The 16,328-nt window shown below is 56.0% G+C and overlaps 1 protein-coding gene and 1 non-coding gene across 2 annotated transcripts in view; one reads left to right on the top strand and one right to left on the bottom strand.

Annotated features, from left to right (window-relative positions):
- SLC38A3 (solute carrier family 38, member 3) overlaps positions 1-4,697 on the top strand; it is a 9,018-nt gene extending 4,321 nt beyond the window's left edge. The window contains exons 8-16 of the mRNA XM_010851831.1: positions 257-339; positions 426-484; positions 654-818; positions 914-993; positions 1,257-1,357; positions 1,593-1,717; positions 1,814-1,958; positions 3,052-3,155; positions 3,245-4,697. Of these exons, the coding sequence (XP_010850133.1) occupies positions 257-339; positions 426-484; positions 654-818; positions 914-993; positions 1,257-1,357; positions 1,593-1,717; positions 1,814-1,958; positions 3,052-3,155; positions 3,245-3,349 (967 nt within the window). The 3' untranslated portion in view covers positions 3,350-4,697. The remainder of the gene's footprint in view (positions 1-256; positions 340-425; positions 485-653; positions 819-913; positions 994-1,256; positions 1,358-1,592; positions 1,718-1,813; positions 1,959-3,051; positions 3,156-3,244) is intronic.
- A 6,077-nt stretch (positions 4,698-10,774) lies between these two features.
- Positions 10,775-10,846, bottom strand: TRNAE-UUC. Its single transcript has one exon. It is a non-coding gene; the product is annotated as a tRNA-Glu (tRNA).
- Positions 10,847-16,328: the final 5,482 nt, after the last annotated feature.

Here is a 16,328-nt window from a genome sequence, read left to right as displayed (position 1 = left end):
CTGTGCGCCCTGGGAAAACCAGCCACAGTGACTGTAATCGTGATGGTTACCAAGCGGGAGCTGCGTGTGCTAGTCCTCACCCTGCCCCGGAGAATGCTGGGAGTGGGCCCATTTTGCAGATGGGGAAAGGGAGACTCGGAGGTGGGGGACGAGTCTTCTTCAGAGGTCGCTGCGTGGTGTCACTCAGTGGTGACCCCGACTGAGGGCGAGGCAGCCACGCCACTGTAACCTCGGCTCCCCACTTCCGCCCCTGCAGGGACTGGTACACGAATGGGAACTACCTGGTGATCCTGGTCTCCGTCGTCGTCATTCTGCCCCTAGCCCTGATGCGGCAACTCGGTGAGTGTGGCAGCGCCAGGGCCTGGGGCCTGGGGCAGGCATGGGAGGGCCCCTCCGACTCACATGCCCACTCCCCCACCTCACAGGCTACCTGGGCTACTCCAGCGGCTTCTCCCTCAGCTGCATGATGTTCTTCCTAATTGCAGTGAGTCACCCTCCACCCGGGGAGGGGGCAGGTCTTTCTGGGCAGCCTGGGTCAGAAGGACAGCTCCACGCATCCTGATCTGCTCGTGGCTTCACAGTGACTTCCCAGGACCCCTGCCTGGCCCTGATGCCCTCTTCCTCTCCCTGCGCCCTCTCCACCACCCACCTAGGTCATCTACAAAAAGTTCCACGTGCCCTGCCCGCTGTCCCCCAATGCGACCAACGTGACAAGCAACATCAGCCTCGTGGAGATCGACAAAGACGAGGCAGGGCTGCAGGCCAAGACGGAGGCCGGGGCCTTCTGCACCCCAAGTTACTTCACGCTAAACACTCAGGTTGCAGCAGGCCAGGGGAGGGGCAGCAGGCCTGGGAAGAGTGTGGGACTGGTGAGGGGGTGGCCTGTCCTGACACAGAATCTGTGTTTCTTCAGACGGCATACACCATCCCCATCATGGCTTTTGCCTTTGTCTGCCACCCTGAGGTGCTGCCCATCTACACGGAGCTCAAGGAGTAGGTATCCATGTATGGGAGATGGGGAGGTGTTTCTTCTTCCTGGAGTGAACGGAGGTGGTCCTAAGCGGGGAGGAATGTCAGGAGCCAAGTTATTTTATCCAAGGTCTCTGTGGCTGCCAGAGGGGTGACCGGGGGCGAGAAGGAGGCTCCCTGAGCTACCAGATGGTGAGGGTGTATTGCCAGAGAGAGCCCCCAGGACCCCCGGGGGTTTCCCAGTATTGCCCAGCTCGGCACCAGTCCCCTCCCCTGCTGCCCCGTAGCCCCTCCAAGAGGAAGATGCAGCGGATCTCCAACCTCTCCATCGCCGTCATGTATGTCATGTACTTCCTGGCTGCCCTCTTCGGCTACCTCACCTTCTACGGTATGGCTGGACCGTGGGGGGCAGAGGCAGAGGCCAGGCTGGGGGGCAAGGGGCTGGCCAGCGGCCACAGCACCCTGCGTACTATAGGCGCTCATTAGGTCTGTGATGCCTGTCTGTGCCCTGCGGCTGTGGAGGTGAGTCGGTTGCCACTCCCCACAGTGTCAGGGTCAACCCAGGCTCAGAGCCCAGCCCCCTCCCTGGACCTCCTGCTGACCACCCTCCCTGCCTGCCACAGACGGGGTAGAGTCGGAGCTGCTGCACACCTACAGCAAGGTGGACCCGTTTGACGTGCTGATCCTGTGCGTGCGCGTGGCTGTGCTGACGGCAGTCACACTCACAGTGCCCATCGTTCTGTTCCCGGTGAGCCAATGTGCACGTGGCCAGGCCCACGGCGGGGTGGCGGGGGTGGACCGAGGCGGTTGACAGATTGATGACTCTCCCCGCCCCGCTTCCCAGGTACGCCGCGCCCTCCAGCAGATTCTGTTTCCCAACCGAGAGTTCAGCTGGCTGCGGCACGTGCTCATTGCCGTTGTCCTGCTCACGTGTATCAACCTGCTGGTCATCTTTGCCCCCAACATCCTGGGCATCTTCGGGGTCATCGGTAAGGGGTCTAGCCCTCCTGTGAATGGAGGCAGGGTGCTGCCCCAGGCAACTTCCTCTCTGCAAACCCTGGCAGATTCCTGAGCTCATCATACCCTACATTTAAGAGATGGCTGCCTGCCATGTGCACAGACAGCTTGGCCTCCCATCTGAGATTTGTTCTTCAGGGTCTCTTAATCCATTTTGAGGGCTCAGAACCACCGGGTCAGTTACCCTTGCTGGTGGTGTTGGGGGATGGGGTGGAGCTTAGGGGTCAAAGGGCCTCCACAAAGGATCTCATCAGGCCTTTTCCCCACCCCACATATAAGGAAGTGTACAGTGATTAAGGGAGAGCCATATAGCTATTAAGCGGAGAGCCTTGATTCAGCCCCAGGATAATGGAACTATAGATTTGGGCTTCTGTCCAACTGTCCCAGTTGGAGCTCTGAGTGGGAAGATCAAACAATTCTGACATCTTTGGGGTGACTCAACTCAGGAGGCTGACTCTTCAACTCTGCAAGGGCCAACACACTGACCTGGGGACTGAGTAGCATTTATATCATAGACAAGACTCTTGGTTCTATATGTCTGAAATCTGGCTCAAAATGAATTAAGCATAAAGTAATGCATGGGCTCAGCTAATTGAAATGCCTTCAGGAATAGCTGTATCCAGCAGCCCAATATCCTCAAAGCTTTGTCTCTATCTCTTGGCTTGTCTTTTTGCTATCTTTCACTGACAGAGTCTTCAGATACCAAAAGCCCTAGCCTTCTATCCTGGTGGATGGAGAAAAAGGGGAGGGGCTGACGGACTTTCCAGAATCAGGCAGAGTTCTCAAGTGGAGTTTCAAGTTGAGACTCCCTCATCAAGGAATGTTTGATCTCATTAAAGTGTCCCACCCTGAACTTTAGTCAGTAGGTGGAAGTGAACCAACAGTCGTGATCTTCGGTCGCTCAGTCGTGTCCGACTCTTTGCGAACCCATGGACTGCAGCACGCCAGGCTTCCCTGTCCTTCACTGTCTCCCAGAGTTTGCTCAAGGTCGTGTCCACTGAGTCAGTGATGCCATCCAACTATTTCATCCTCTGTGAGCAGCCAACAGTGGCCATGTCTTTGCAGGTGCTACGTCTGCCCCGTGCCTCATCTTCATCTTCCCAGCTATTTTCTACTTTCGCATCATACCCACTGAGAAGGAACCTGCAAGGTCTACCCCCAAAATCCTGGTGCGAAGGGCCTGGAGGTCGGTGGGCTGGTGTGAGGCTGAGGGGGTCTGCCCTGACCTCAGGCCTGACCCTGACTTCTGACCCCACAGGCCCTTTGTTTTGCTGCACTTGGCATCTTGCTGATGACCATGAGCCTGAGCTTCATCATCATGGACTGGGTCTCCGGCACCAGTCGGCACGGAGGGAGCCACTAGGATGACCCCCGCATCTCCTCTGTCTCCTCGTCCTCCTGCCCAGACTCCTCAGTCCCTGCTCCCACCTAGTGGCCAGTCGGCAGGGGGGAGGACAAAGGCGTGCTGGGCACTGGCATCTGGCCCTGCCCAGTTTGTTAGCGCCAGGACCAAGGCCCTCGGGCCACTACCCCACTGAGCTCCTGGGCTGCCGGGGCTTCCTGAGCTGGGAGCAGGGTGGGGCTGGACCCCTGCTCCCTTCCTGTTGCCTCAGATCCCACCCAAGCCCCTTATCCTCTTTGCACAGGTGCATAGACTGAGGCCCAGCGGCTGCCCCCTCAGGTCCCACAGCCTGTAGAGGGCGCGCAGAGCTGAATCAGCCTGCAGTCACCCCCCACCTTGCTGCCGGGCCATGGTCTGCACCCTGGGGCCTCATCTCCCTCAGCCCACTTGCCTTTCCTCCTTCTGTCCCTGAGGCCCCTTTCAGGCACTGGGGCTCAGGCCCTTGGATAATCTAGTTCTCTTTGCCCGTCCCCCCCCTCCAGGAGCAGACAGCCCCCTGGCCCCTGCAACCCCCGCGCTGGCCTCACCCTATCCCTGAGGCCAGAACTTGGTTTTCAATTGAGGTGGGCGTGGGCACCCCCAAGGGACCTCTTCTCTGGCCCTTTGCCAGTCCTGGGGAGGCTGGGACTCCCCCCCACCCCAACCCCAGGCCACAGTTCACATTCCACTGCTGGGAGAAGAAAGAGGCTGGGGCCCAGAGTGTCTCTGCCCCTGGGAGCCAAAGACCCTAGGGGCCAGTCTGGGGCAGGGGTGGAGAAGCTGGCAGCCCCCTTTTATAAATATTATACATAAGACCAGCTGTGCTTTATATTCTTGATCTCCAGGGTGCCTGGGTTCCTGGAAGGTGGGTGGGAGCTGGGACACGGATGCTGATGGAAGGCCACCCTGCCTGTTTCCCTGGGATGAGTGTGGGACAGGGTGAGTCCCCTACCCCACCCCGTCCCCTGCCTCCCAAACCAAGCAGCAGCATGCTGAGACCCAGTGCTGGGCCTGGGCCAGGCTTAGCACAGACCTGCTTTCTCACGCGGTGAGGTGGGGAGGAATTAATGAGGCCCCAGGAAATGGGACAGAGAGAGGCCTCCGGAAGGAGGCAACGTGAGGCGCATCCTCAGCAGCTTCAGGGAGGGTCTGAGCTGGGGGCAGCTGAGCCCTGCAGAAGCCCCGCAGAAGGGCCCCCTACCCTCCCTGGCTGCCATGTCAACCCTCTGTCAATGGCTTGCGTCTGGGGACAAAAGTCCTGGGATCCTGGGCCCTGTCTGGATCTTTTATTACTAGTAAAACCTGCTGCGAATAAAGGTGGGTTAGCAAGTGCCTGTATGTGGGGCCTGAATTCTGAGAGGGGGAGTCCAAGGCAGGGCAAGAGTTCCAGGGATGCAGTTGCCCCGGGTGCCCCAGCCCGGAACAGAGGGCCGGCTGGGAAGCTGCCTGTTGCCTGAATCAGCTGGGACCCAGCAGGATGGAGCTGCCCAGGCCTTGGCATCAAACCCTCATTAGGAAAGACCCCGTACCCGGCTAGGCGGCCGGGGAAAGGGGCAGCAGGAAAAATCCAGTTTGAACTGGCAAGGCAGCTGCCAGGCTGAGAAACCCCTGAAGAAAGAACTTCCTCAAGTCGGTAGCTGCTAGGCCCATGGCAGTGCCAGCTGATCAGAGGGGGGCTTCCTGAGTCTGGTTCTCATCAGTCCCGGGCACCTGACTCCAGCCTGGGGACTCACCCAGGAGCCCCGTGGCCCCAGGAAAAAACTGGACACTGGCCTAGAGGTGGCTGCAGCCCAGAGTGCCCCCGGTGAGCAGGGCTACCCTCTGCATGGAAATGTCTGGCTTCTTCCTTGTCTGCTGGGGCCATGGCCCTGCCCGAGACCCTGGGCTCCTGGGGAGTAGGAGGCAATAAAGGCCAGGGTCCATCCTGCTGACAGACCCTGGGAGTCTTGTCTCATACTGCTTCCATCCAAAGAAGGTTGCAGGCCAGAGCAGCCACAGGACCGCCTGGAATCCCTTAAGAACCCCAGGTCTGGCTCCAGGCCTCTCAGATCAGTAGCTCCACCCAGCCCTCCCACCCACCACCCTTACACACCCACCCACATATACACATATGGGGTGGACCAAGGACTCTGGCCCATTGGAGGCCATCTCTGCCTGCCCAGCAAGGTCTCCTCCAGACTGATGGGTGGGCAGTGGCTCCAGGGGGAAGGGGGCAGGCACTATGGCTACTACACTATGTCCAAAAGTCGGGTGCCCACAAGATGGATTGCAAATGAGGACCTCTTTAGCCCTGGCTGTCAAGTTCTAAGCCGTTCAGCCTCTGTGAGGATGGGTCTGCTGGCCCTTGGCCATCACTAAGCACTTTTGTGTGTTTGGAAGAATTTCTCAGGACATTTTTCTTCTTTCTTGCTTTTCAGAATTGCTCTGAAAAAAAAATTGTTTTTAATCTGAAATGTTAACAAATTAGCAGGAATTCCCTGGCGGCCCAGTGGTTAGGACTCCATGCTCTCACTGCTGAGGACCCGGGTTCAATTCGTGGTCCTTGGTCGGGGAACTAAGATTCCACAAGCCATGAAGCATGGCCAAAAAAAAATTAGAGCAGCACAAAGGTCATCTAAATTTCTTTCCACCGCTTTCTTTATGACTGCTTGCAGCAGGAAAACAAGATGATATAGACCAGGAAAAAGGGCCAAAGCATGGGCCTTGGTCTCCCTGACCAGCAGCTGCCTCTGCCTGCACCCTTCTTGCTTGTGTGCACATGCACAGATGCACCTAACAACTGAAAAAGAATCCACTGTTCATTCATTCGACAAGTATTTGTTAAGATTCCCTATGTGCCAGGCACTCTTCCAGCACCTGTACATACAGCAATGAACAAAGTGAAGACCCCTGCCTTTCTTGAACTTATATTCTAGGTGGGGGATTAGATTCAGACCAGAAACATGAAACATAATCAGTTAAGTTATATCATTTGTAAAAAGATTATCAGTAGTACAGGGAGTAAAGATGGCGTGGTAAGGGCAATGAAGAACAAGGGTTGGGGAACTTCCCTGGCAGTCCAGTGGTTAAGATTCCACACTCCCAATGCAGGGGACACAGGTTCAATCCCTGGTTGGGGAACTAAGATCATGAATATTATGCAGTGTGGCCAAAAAAAAAAGGTTAGGAGACGGATCAGGTGGGCCTCACTGAGAAAGGCACCTTTGATCAGAGATTGGAGAGGGAGGAAGCCATGCAGATGTCTGCAGGGAACATTCTAGCTAGGAGGATCAGCCAGTGCAAAGCCCTGAGGCAGAATGTGCCTGGCATGGGAGAGGGGCAGCCAGGAAGCCATGGAGACTAACGCTGAGTGAGGTTAAGGGGAGCAGAAGAGACAGTGGTGGCTACGGAGGGGATGTTGTGGGACCTTGTCAGCCACCTTCGGATTTTTCTCTAGAAAAGGTGAAAACCAAGGCCAGGTCCTGAACAGAGGAGGGGGCAGGATCTGACTCAGTAGCAGCTCTAAGTTTTAAATGGATTATTCTGGCTGCTGCATTGAGACTAGACTCTGGGGTGAGGGCAGGGAGCCAGAAGGGTGACAGTGACAAGGGCTGTTACAGATGTTCCAGACATGCATGTCAGGTGTCTCAGCCCAGGTAGGGGCACAGTTAGGGTGAGAAGCTGGGCATGTCCTGAAGGTCGAGATGGCAGGGTTCCCTGATGGCTTGGGTACGTGTGTATGAGGGGAAGGGCAGAGACAAGTCCAGGGCGACTCCAAGCTTCTACTGTATGTGCTGAGGGAGGCTAGAAGAACGGGAGTCTTGGGAGGGAGATCAGTTTTGCCCATGAAAAGTTTAAAACACTGACTGGACATCAAAGTGGAAATGCCATTTTTATGCTAAGGTGTGTGACTCAGGTTCAGTAGAGTGACCTGTACTGGAGCCTTGGCTCTGGGAGGCAAAGAGAGTGGATTGGTGCTTGAAGCCAGGGTTCTAGATGTGATGGGGACAGTTCGGGTTTGGAAGGAGGAGGGGAGCGGTAGGGACTGAGCCCTGGAACATTTCTCTGTCGGGAGGTAGGAGAGATGAGGTGAAACTGCAAAGAAGCTGGTGGGAGCAGCCAGGAGATGGGAGGAAACCCAGGAGAGTGCAGGCTCCAGAGAGACAGGCAAGCATCAGCTGCTGGTGGAGGTGAGGGTGGAGCACAGACCAGTGGGTCCAGCAACGTGCAGGTTACTAAGGACCTTACCCAGGGATTTTTTTGTGGAGGGAAAGGCAAGCCTTTCTGGAAAGCGTAGAGGAAGGAGAGGTAGGACCTGGAAATAACAACCATAGACAATTTGTGTGAACTTAGAGGAGCAGGGCTGACAGAGACGTTTAAGGAAGACTGGGAAGAAGCAGCAGTTACTGAGAGTATGAGATGGGAAGAAGCTGGCAGGGTGGTGGGTTGGAGGCAACGGAAGGACTTCTGGGCCAGAGCCCTGGAAAACAGCACATGGAGATCGGACAGTGGCATCAGGGGGCATGCAGCGTGGCCAAGCCAAGCGCTGCTAACAAGGAGCATCCTGGGTCCAAGATGAAGCCAGGGACCTCGAAGAACAAATACATGTGCTTAGTTACTCAATTGTGTCTGATTTTTGCGACCACCAGGCTCTTGTAGCCCACCAGGCTTCTCTGTCTATGGAATTTTCCAGGCAAGACTACTGAAGCAGGTTTGCCAGTTCCTACTCCAAGGGATCCTACTCCCGACCTGTGTATGAAACCCGTGTCTCTTGCATCTCCTGCATTGGCAGGTGGATTCTTCACCACTGGGCCACCTGGGAAGCCCCCACAAGGAGCATATGGAGGGACCCAGAAGACTCACTCAGGTCTCAGCCTTGACTTCCTTTAAAGTCATCCAGCAACCGACTAACTTTCAAACATCCTTGCTGCTGCTCAGTCGCATCTGACTCTTTGCGACCCCATGGACTGCAGCCCGCCAGGCTCCCGTGTCCATGGGATTCTCCAGGCAAGAATACTGGAGCGGGTTGCCTTTTTTTTTTTTTTAATCGTGGAACAGTAATAATAGACTGCATGCTACTTATAAAGAAAACGTAGCCCTGGGAAATATCGGAAAGAACAAACGGCTTTCAAAACTATACTAGGCTGCAAACCTACCCTGCCACCCGCAGCCGGACCTGGGACTGGATTAAGTTTAACCCCCAACATCCATCGACTCCCAACCCAGCATGTCCATACAAGGCGGCCTCTGCTGCCCCCTGGCGGTCAACGGCCAGAGTCTGGGCTGTGCGGTGACTCAGCCCATACATTACAGAATCTTGTGGTGGGGACGCTCAGCTGCAGCTGTTCAGGGAGCCCTGAGGTTCCAAGGCTGTCCAAGAAAAAATCCTGGCTGGCGCATGGGAAGGACGCAAGCAAGAAGGCTTCGGGCCGGCCAAGAGAGGGGTGGGGGCTTCATTCATTCAACACTGGGCATCTTGGGCAAGGAGTAGCTGCCACTCTCACGCTTGGCCAGGTCCTTAGGGAACCAGGCCTTGGTCCCTTTCCCCATGAGTTGCCTGACCTTGGAGGGGTTCCTGGCGCAGAGGAAGGGGCTGGAGTCCCAGACTCACCCTTAACCGTGTGTTCTGAGAGCCCCACCAAGCATCACCCAGTTCGTCTCCTTATCCTGTCCACATCTCTCCTGGGGTCAAGCTCATCAAGGCACCCGGAGCCCCCAAATCGCACCCGCACGCGGCCCCCGGCTTAGTTTACGGTATTGGCACTGAGTCACCCCAGCCGCGGGAAGCAGGGACATGCCCACCAGGATAATCAACCAAAATCAGCTTCTAATCTTTGCTCTGAACTTGGGAGATGGAGGTTAGAGAGCGTTCTAGAACGCAGGGGATGAAGAAGGCGGGACCAGAAGAAGCAAGGCACACGTGTCGTGGCACCTTCTGTGGCTGGGCAGCTAAGGCCGGGGGCAGGCGGGGAGGGCTGGGGTCAGAGCTAGGTGAGGGCCTAGCGGCTCCACGGACGGCTCTGAGCAAGAAGACGCCGAATGGCTGCTGCCCTATGGAGGGAGAGCCTTGCTGGCCACCGAGTGGGCAGATATCGACAGAGGCAGAGGTTCAGGGCTGGAGGCAGAACGAAACTGGAAGGCAGAACTGATGCTGGCGCGGGCGGCAGTCAGAAGACTAGAAGACCGCTCTAGGCCAGCCTCGTCTCCCGCGTTGCGCTAGAGACCCGCTAGAGGGCGCCGCTGTCCCGCGAAGCCGTGCTTGGTCTCTGGCGCCGCCCAAACCCCGCACTCCAGCCTCGAGAAGCCCCGGAAGGGGCGGGGCGGGGCGCTCCGGGGCCACTTCCGGCTTCAGCTCGCACCGGAGGCGTGGAAGTGGGGGCGGAGGGTGGGAGATGGGGTGCGCAGGGACTCAGAGGGGTTTGGGTTCCGAAACTTGGGGAACGTTGTCAATAAGAGGGAGAGGGAAGTGTGCGAGGAAGCCTTGGTGGGCCGAGGGCAGGCAGTGTTGCGGGGTCGGAGTGGGGAACAGCGTCAGGAGGCCAAAGCCGAGGGACGGCTCTGATCTGCAAGGCTGCACCCTTGGTAGCTCTTGGCCCCCACCTAAGCCTCCAGCCTTTTCCCTTGTGAAATACAATCCTGGAGCTCCTGGGAGGCTTGGCGCTGCCCAAGACCTGAGGGCAGGGCAAGGAAGGCTTTCCAGCAGTGGAGTAGAAAGGTGCTCAGAGCTGGGGAAGCAGCTAGAGGCGGCTGGGGAACACTTGCAGCAGATTTTCTTTAAATGTTGGAGCAATGTCCGTTTGGAGAAGAGGCCAAGCCTGTGGAGAGGACTAAAAGGGGACTAGTCAGCCCAAACCTGCTGGAGGAAACTAGCTCAGCCCAGTCATATGTGCCCTGGCCACCCCACCCCCCGCCCCACGTCCACAGCTACCCTCTCCTAGAGGATGTGGAACAACCCTGTCTCTATAGGTTTCACTCCATCACCCTCATCTCCTGCACCACATGGTGGCCACCCCATGCCTTCTTTCCTACAATCTCTATTGTCCACAGCAGCCAGAAAGAACTTCATTTTTAAAAATAATTTTATTTGTTTTTGTCTGTGCTGGGTCTTCGTAGCTGCATGGGCTTCCTGTAGTTGCATTTTGCCAGCTTCTCAATAAGGTGGCTTCTCTTGTTGTACAGCACAGGCTCAGTAGTCATGGCTCATGGGCTTAGTTGTCTCGCGGTATGTGGGATCTTCCTGGACCGAGGATCAAACCTGTATCCCCTGCATTGGCAGGCAGATTCTTTACCACTGAGCCACCAGAGAAGTCCCCCTTGGGGAACTTTAAAATAGCAGATCATGTCACCCATTCTGAAAAATCCTTCAATTGTTTTTGGGTTTTGTTTGTTTGTTTGTGTTTTAGGCTTGCACTGCTCGTGGGATCTTAGTTCCCTGACCAGGAATTGAACCTGGGCCCCAGCAGTGAAAGTACTACGTCCTAACCACTGGACAACCAGGGAATTCCCTAAAAACCTCCAATTGTTTTCATCACATTTGGAATGAAATTTGAACGTCTTCCTGCCCTGTGGCTCTGATAACCTGACCTGTCCTTACTCTCTGCTGGTACTAGCCCACAGCTGGGCCTGTGTTGGCCCAGAGCATCTCAGAAGTTTTTCTCCAACAGCCTGTAGCTATCCTCAACCAGGCTCGTTCCTCTAACTTTGTCTAGTTGGCTTCAGGGCAGCATTTGCTCCCTGCAGTTCTGCAGAGCAATGTCCCAGGCTCTCAGGGCCCAGTGACCAGCATCTCTCCCAGAACAGGTCCTGTTCCTCTTCCCCCTCTACTGCTGGTCCATCTACAAGAAGCTCCTGAGCCTTGGTGGCTCGGCCTTGGAGGCACCTCACAGGCTGCTTGCCGTTGCATCACCTTCATTAGGGCTGTTTTTGATCCTTCATTAAATTAAATTCCAGGAAGCAGTGCTAATGAAGGCCCTAACGAGTCGCGGGAGAAGCTTCTAGCCCCAGCCTTTGGATAGCACTGACAGGGAAGGCAAGGCAACAAGGTGAGCAGAGGAGTGGCTCCTGGGGATAAGGCTGATTAACATTTCCCAGGCCCTCTTAAGGATCCTGGGTTTCTCAGGGGAGGTGACCTTTAGAGGCTGCGTAGGTGGCAGACACGGGCAAGTTGGACAAGAGCTCTTCAAGGATATGGAGGGGGTCTCAACTCAGTCCTGGACCCAGAGCCTTGAGGGCTCCCTGGATCCCCTGGACAGTTCTCCCCGAGTCATATCAGCAGCACCCTGTGAATGCCAAGATAAGTCAGATTTTCAGGGCCAGACATGAGTCACTGGCTTGGAGATGCTGGGATCTGCTGCAGGTTCATATACAGTCCTGCCTCAGCATCTCTTAGGCACTTGGGAACTCCCTGCTTGCACTTCACCTCACTGATGCCTCGTGGCTGCCCTCTCTCACACTACAGACCCTCTTGCTCTGGCCAGGCTGGCCTTTCGGTTCCAGGAACACCCAGGCCCTTCCCGCCCTGCCCCAATGTCTTTGCTGTCGCTCCTGCCTGTCTGTCACCCTCTTTTTTAGCTTGTCACATGCTTGGTCCCTTCTCATCATTCAGAGTTCCCCTCCTTGGGAACAAATCACTGTTCCTCATACATACACTTCCCAGTGGCTCTCGTGTCCCCTGCTGAGTTCCTCTGAAACCCTGGAGTTCATTTCTCTGTTGACATGTTTGGTGTGTGCTCCTAAAGGGCAGACTTCCAGCTGCCTCCTTCACCATTAGGTTCTTAGCACATAGTCGTTGAATGAATGACTCCTCCTCTGAGAGCCTCCTGCCCCTGGATCAGGTGGAATCCCCTAGCCTATCAAGCAACTTTTTGGCATGGAGTGCTGGGGGCCTGAGTTCTCCAGGCACCAAAGCCAGTTGAAGGAGGGGGACCCTGGACCCCAAGGCCTACCAGGCTTGGGATTGTTTCTCTGGGGGGAGGGAAGAGAAGCCTGGGAATGGAGGTTTGGAAGAAAGGGGCAGAGAGGACGAGGTGGCTGACTCCAAGCTCAGAAGTGCTCCTGGGCTCAGAAGCAGGAAAGAGGAAGTGCTGGGGGTGTACCAGGAGGTGGAGCCTGGCCAAGGGCTGCAGGGAGGGAACCAGCCCGGGCCACTGAGATCTACAGGCAGAAGTCAAGTCAAACCAGCCCAGGCCACTGAGATCTACAGGCAGAAGTCGCTGAGACTCTGTATCTGTAAAGCTGCGATTTAATGGTACAGAGTCTTGCTGGCGACTCCCTGCCATCTGTGAGCCATGGAGGTGGGGTGGCCAGAATCCTGAACTCGGCATCCCTATGGGGTTCTGCCTGTTCCTGGACTCTGGGCTGGAGGCAGACACGCCTACCACGAAACTGCCTTTGGGGAAGTACTGGCAGCTTCCCCTTCCTGGGGCCCGTGGGCTGGTGTGTCACAGCCCACTAAGGGGGTCTCCATTCCTCACCCTGTTCAGCCTGGTACACGACAGGAACTCAGGACAGAAGAGCTGCTCTGTGGCCTGTGGTGAGCCCCAAGGCTGTCCTAGCTCTCCAAGGGAGCCAGTAGCTGGCCCTTCATTCCAGCTGGGGCGCTATCCTCATCTCTGCTGAATGTCATTTCACTGACCCTTACAGTCTAGTTCAGGGGGTGCTGGAGCAACGGGCAGTGCAGAGAGACAAGTTCTGGCTCCTCTGGTGCCCAGGAGGCCCCAGCTGGGCAACCATCCTCTGCCCCCAGAACAGTGTCTCATGAAAGGGTAAAAGAACTGGGTTCCCAAGTGTGAAGGAAGCAGCATGCCTGTATGGCCCTCACTGGATGACCATGGATGGGTCCCGACCCCTTCTGGGTCTCAGTGACCTCAGCTGCAAAGCCAGATGTTTCTCTAGCTCTGACCCTCGATTTTCTCCCTACCTCTTTCTGAAGCCCCCCTTCCCAGTCCCTGTTCCCTCTTCCTTCAGTGATCTCCCTCTAACACTGCCCACACCACCTCCACCAAGAAAGCTTCCCAACCTTCCTAGGTACCTTGAATTTCTCCCCTCTCTCCACAAACAGCTATGGCATATTTTTTTTATAGCAAGAGCAGGATTAATTGTTAACACTTCTCCCTGCTCCAGGGTGGGGGAACCCCTGGAAAGGGTGAATTAAAGTTTATGTGATTCATTCATTTTATTTAACAAAGATTTACCTACCAGCCCCAAGGATTAAGCTGTAAGGGGTCTGGAATCAGAGATCTGAATGGGGGGAGAGACTCACCACCAGGCATGGTAGGATCTGTGGGGGAGGGGAAGCCCCAGGACAATAGGAGTCAGAGATGCCCAGTTTACAGCCAGGGAATGAAAGATAGGGAGGAGGGAAATGGAGGAAGGGATAAAGGAGGACATGCAAGAGGGTGTGGAGAGCAAGGCAAGTCAGATGGCTGGAGTGCTAGGGTGTCACAGGTGGAGGGAGATGATGTGGGCCTTGGTGGTGGACAGCCCCTACAGGGCCTGGCAGAAATTACTATTATAGCAAGTCACCCATACTGAGGGCGTTCCATGTACCATGCACATTCTGAATATTTCCCTACATTTCCTCCCTTAGCCCTGATCTCTGCCAGTACAATGGGTAGCTATGACTGTTAGGTCCATTTTACTGATAAAAGACTTGAGACCCAAGGAGTTTCTGGTACTTGTCCAGAGTCATACGCCGCCAGCCAGTTTGCAGACTGCTGCTCGGAGGGTCCTTGCTGTCAGCCACCACTGTTGGGCTTCTGCCCCTGCATGGTCCAAAGCAATGTGCATGGGGTTTATCCTCAGGGTACTGGGGAGCCACAGAAGGTTTGTGTGCAAGACGGTGATGTGGCTTCTTTGAGCAGGATTCCCTTGACTGCCATGTGGAGGAAACTGGAGAGCCAGGGAGAAAGCTGGAGGCCTAGAATAAAGGACAATGGGGCCATATTTGAGTGGGAGTTAAGGAGGAAAGGAAGGGAAGAAACTGACAGGATGTAGGGATGCAGAGGAAGGATCATGGCTCTGGCTGGTCACAAGGCCACAAGGTGGAAAGCCCAGGAATAGGGATTATTGGGGGTACTCGAAATGACTGGGCTTCAGAGCAGTGGTGAACATGGGGCTGGTGATTCAGGGAGACGCTGGGCTGGAGATGGTGCTGTGGGGTTCTGAGCCCCAGGAGTGGTATGTGACAGGAGGAGCAAAGGGAGGCTTCTTTCCAGTAGCCCTGGGACCCTCATGGAGACGGGAAGGGAGCAGCCAGGAGCACTGGATGCAGGGGTCGCTGGACTCTAGGAAGAGCACTTGAAAGGAGGGACTAACTGGTACAAATACCACAGGAACTGGCTTGGGGCGAGGGGGCCATGCCTCCCAGTGGCCCTGTCCTGCCTGGCCTCCATTGATTGGGGTCTGTGTCTGCCCACCTCTGGTGAGCCTGGCCTCCCAGGGGCTGACAGGTTCTCCTGTTGCCTGGCAACTGCAAGAGCTGTTGGCTGTTGCTAGGAGCAGGCTGGGGAGGCCTGAGGAGGGAGGATCAGCTCTCGAGTGAGGGGCGGGGCTGTTGGGGGAAGAGGCCCGCCTTGGAGCTGGGTTTGTAGCCTTTGTGGACAGGCTGTGTTCTCGACTGTGTGTACCCATGTTTACAATGTGTTCTGTGGATTTGAAGCATTTTGGAGGTTGAGCCTATGTATGGATGTATAGAGCGTATCTCAGAACGTCTGTGTCCCTGGGTGGGTATTGTGTGTTTTCAACAGGTTTGCTGCATACTTGTAGCAGGGCCTGCCTGAGCTTTGATTCCAGGCAGGAGAGAGTCCTGGGGGAACCATTTGAGGATTTACAGGCCAATGCTTCCTCAACAGGAGAGCCATTCAAATAGGGACACACAGACATTCCAGGGAGAACGGACAGCTTGAGAACTGGTAGCGGAAACAAGATGTGTGTCAAGGTGGTAAGGAGGGAGTCTGTGCTAAACAGGGGACTGCGGGTGGCCAAGCATTGCTGGCCAGCTCACTTCCTGGCTTCGTGGACTTTCCTTGTCTTTGGACTGGGCCCTCCCCAGCTCAAGACACACAGGACACCTTCCTGGGTAACCCTTGGCAGACTTTTTAACGGTCCAATAGAGGTCAGGGCTGTGGGCTTCTTATGGAGAAGAGAGTCAGAAAGACTGAAATGTCCCGCTAGAAATGCTGCTGCCTGCCCCTCCTCCCCCAACACCTTTGTCCAGCCATGGGGTTGCAGCCACTGTCCAGTGATGACAGGCCATAAGATCATGGCCACTTATGTTTCCAGAAGTCTGGTGGCACCTTTTTCTCTTTCTCTTCCTTGTTCATGGTTGCTGGGTCCCAGGTTGGAGCCCAGAATGGCTCCCTGATGAATGGCTCCCTCCTAGAAGATCAGAGAAAGATAACTCTTGGATGGTTAGAGAAGTTACCCCAACTGAGGGAGACAGCCTGGGCAAAGGCATTGAGGTGGCAATAGAATTTTTTCTTTTTTAACTTCAAAAGACAGAGGGGGGTCAAAACCGCTTTAAGACGAAGAAAGCAGTCCGGAGAGCCTCCGGGATTCTGTGGATCCCGAGACAAGTTTATTGGGTTCATTAACTTTAACACACGCCTTCTCTGCTCCGCTCGCCCAACTCAGAGGACTGGTTCCTGCTCGGCCCCTGAGGTGCACCGGATCCCGGTCCTCAGGCTACGAGATCTGCCCGCCCCCGCCGTCGAGCAACGGGGCTCCAGGCGCTCCGCACCCAATCGGAGCCCGGGCCCGCCTGCAGCCCGCCCTCCGCCCAGTCCTTCTGGGCTAGGCTCAACCCCTGCAGCTCTCCCTCGGCGTGGCTCCGCCTCCAGCCCGGGCCGAGCTTGGGCTGAGCCTAACTTCGCCTTCGTTCCGCCCTCAAGCCAATCAGCGGCCCCAGATCTCCTATGGCCCCGCCTCCGGCCCTGCCCCGGCCCAGTCCCAGGCTTGACTCGCTCCGGCCCCGCCCCCGGCC

The sequence above is a fragment of the Bison bison genome, unplaced genomic scaffold, assembly GCF_000754665.1.
Source record: "Bison bison bison isolate TAMUID 2011002044 unplaced genomic scaffold, Bison_UMD1.0 scf7180017864304, whole genome shotgun sequence".
In the NCBI taxonomy this organism is placed as follows: domain Eukaryota; kingdom Metazoa; phylum Chordata; class Mammalia; order Artiodactyla; family Bovidae; genus Bison; species Bison bison.
Note: the sequence above shows the minus strand (reverse complement) of the source record. Positions and strands in the feature narration are given on the sequence as shown.